Here is a 2,457-nt window from a genome sequence, read left to right as displayed (position 1 = left end):
GTAGCTCATATGAAATTAAGTAATGATCGGAGATTGCTGAGGATTGCGGTAAGATATTAATTTTGTCAATGTTAAGACCTAGTGTCAGAACTAAGTCTAAAGTGTGGCTGCAGTAGTGTGTAGGCCCTGTTACATTTTGAGTAATACCAATAGAGTCTAAGATTGAGGTAAATGCCTTTTTTAGTGGGTCACTTTCCTTCTCAAAATGGATATTGAAATCTCCTACAATTATAACTTTATGATTGCACACCGCTAGGTTTGTAGCAAAATCGCTGAATTCTTTCAGAAATTCTAAGTAAGGCCCTGGTGGTCTGTAAATGTTGCATAATAAAAATGCGTCCTTTTTTGTGACCGGATTTGTAATAATAGTGGAGAGAACCTCAAAAGAAGAGAAGGTGTCACATTGTTTAAGACTGATTTCTAGGGTATTTTGGTAAATTACACATACTCCACCTCCTTTGCCTGATATTCTTGGGCTATGTGCATAATTATAGCCTAGGGGGGTGGCTTCATTTAGTGCTAAATATTCATTTGGTTTAACCCACGTTTCCGTGAGACAGAAAACATTGAATTCATGATCACTTATAATATCATTTACGATGAGTGCTTTTGAGTTTAGTGATCTTATGTTGAGTAACCCAAATTTTAGTTCTGAGGTGTTGCTGCTAGGTGTTGTGTATGATTTAATATTGATTAGGTTGCTGAAACAGGCTGATTTTGTTTTTCTACTTTTACATTTAGTTCGGGGGAAAGACACAGTCTCAATACAGTTGAACCTGGGTGACGTCTCAAGACAGTTCGCAGACGGTCGGTTTAGCCTGTCTGTCTGCGGCCTGGTCCCGGCTCTGGATTGTCAGCAGCTATCTACACTACTCTGCTGACTAACTAAAAGACTATGTGCTATACTGCAAGAAAGTAAGGCAGCACCCTCCCGCGTGGGGTGGATACCATCCCTACCTATAAGACCAGGCTTGCCCTCAAAACATAGCCAATTGTCTATAAAGCCCACTTGATTTTCGGAACACCACTTGGACATCCAGCAGTTTAACGCCCAAAGTCTGCTGTAAGCTTCGTCGCCACGCCGCATTGGTATGGGGCCAGAGCAGATTACGGCATCGGACATCGTCTGGGCCAGTTTAATCACCTCTCTAATATTACCCTTAGTTACCTCAGACTGCTGCAGACGAATATCATTGGCCCCTACATGAATGACTACCCTCGAATATCTCCTATTAGCTAACAGTCTAAGGTTGCCACTAATATCCGGCGCTCTGGCTCCCGATAAACAGCTAACTGTTACTGCCGGCGCCCCTAAAGGAGTAGCTAATTTCACGTGCCGAACAATAGAGTCTCCTATAACCAGAGCACTCTTAACAGGCTCCTCAGCGGGTGCTTCGCTGAGCGGGGCAAACCTGTTTGACACGCGAATCGGAGGAGCGTGGTGTCCCGGTGGGCTAGCTTTGGCCTCAGCGTTAGCATCAGCCTTAGCTTTCCGGCTATGACGCCGAGACGTCACCCATTCACCCCGCTGTGAGGGCTCTAACACCGGAGTCGTGGGGGTGCTAACTCTCCCTAAGGCACCCGGAGTTGCTAACACTGAATCTCGCTGTTTATCCCTCAACAATAATAAGCTCCGGATGCGCACTTCTAGCTGGTCCACTTTATCCACCAGAGAGCTAACTAGCTGACACTTACTACAAATACAACCACTATATTTATCGCTAGAGGTGGAAAAGGGCGTTAAACTAAACATGCCACACTCTGAGCAGGCAAAACAGCCAGTAGTAGCCATGGAATTGCAGGTACTTACCGCTTTTAGTGAATTTTAGTAACTTACACCAAGAACGTTACTCCAGGGTCCGGTGGCAGTTTTAGTGCCTCTGTAATGAATATTCCTGCGAAGACAATCTAAAAGATAGATCTATGGATGGTTAGTAGGTTATAAAAACAGATATAAATATAGAAATAACAATAGAAACGAGTAAACAGGAAAACCCGAGCGATCAAAACAGCTTCCAAACGGGTACAGAAACAGCCAAACGGGTTGCCAGATCTCCAGATCATATATAACGTCATAAACTAAAACTCTAAACTACTATAACTTTCATTCATTAAAGTGTTTTGTAATGTTATTAATACTTTTAACATGCCCAACATTTGGTATTAGGGACCTCCAAACAACTTCCTGCATTGTAACATTTTGACTGATTTTAACACTAAAGGAAAGCTAAAATCATGTGTGTAAAGTATATTTTGAAATATAGCTGTAGAACCTGTTCATTTTGTTCAATAACTGTATACACTCTATAGAACTGTCCATAGAACTGATGACCCCCTCACACCCCACTTTATAGAACACATTGAACAATAGGCAAACTGCACAACTTTGGACATTACTTAGTTATGCATACATACACATCCCAAAAAGCATGTTTTCCTCAGTGCAATGTAACCTCT

General features: G+C 42.3%; 1 protein-coding gene across 1 annotated transcript; it reads right to left on the bottom strand.

Annotated features, from left to right (window-relative positions):
* Positions 1–430: 430 nt before the first annotated feature.
* On the bottom strand, positions 431–2,052 carry LOC136686860 (uncharacterized). Its single transcript, XM_066660890.1, has one exon. The coding sequence runs from the start codon at positions 1,790–1,792 to the stop codon at positions 854–856; it is 939 nt and encodes a 312-aa protein (XP_066516987.1). The 5' UTR covers positions 1,793–2,052; the 3' UTR covers positions 431–853.
* Between the last annotated feature and the right edge of the window lie 405 nt (positions 2,053–2,457).

This window comes from Hoplias malabaricus, chromosome 2 (genome assembly GCF_029633855.1).
Source record: "Hoplias malabaricus isolate fHopMal1 chromosome 2, fHopMal1.hap1, whole genome shotgun sequence".
Taxonomy (NCBI): Eukaryota; Metazoa; Chordata; class Actinopteri; order Characiformes; family Erythrinidae; genus Hoplias; species Hoplias malabaricus.
The sequence above is the reverse complement of the archived record's forward strand: the minus strand, read 5'-3'. Positions and strand labels throughout refer to the sequence as shown.

Coding starts and splice junctions, on each gene's coding strand:
- LOC136686860 (XM_066660890.1), bottom strand. CDS start 1,792: ATGGCTACTACTGGCTGTTTTGCCTGCTCAGAGTGTGGCATGTTTAGT.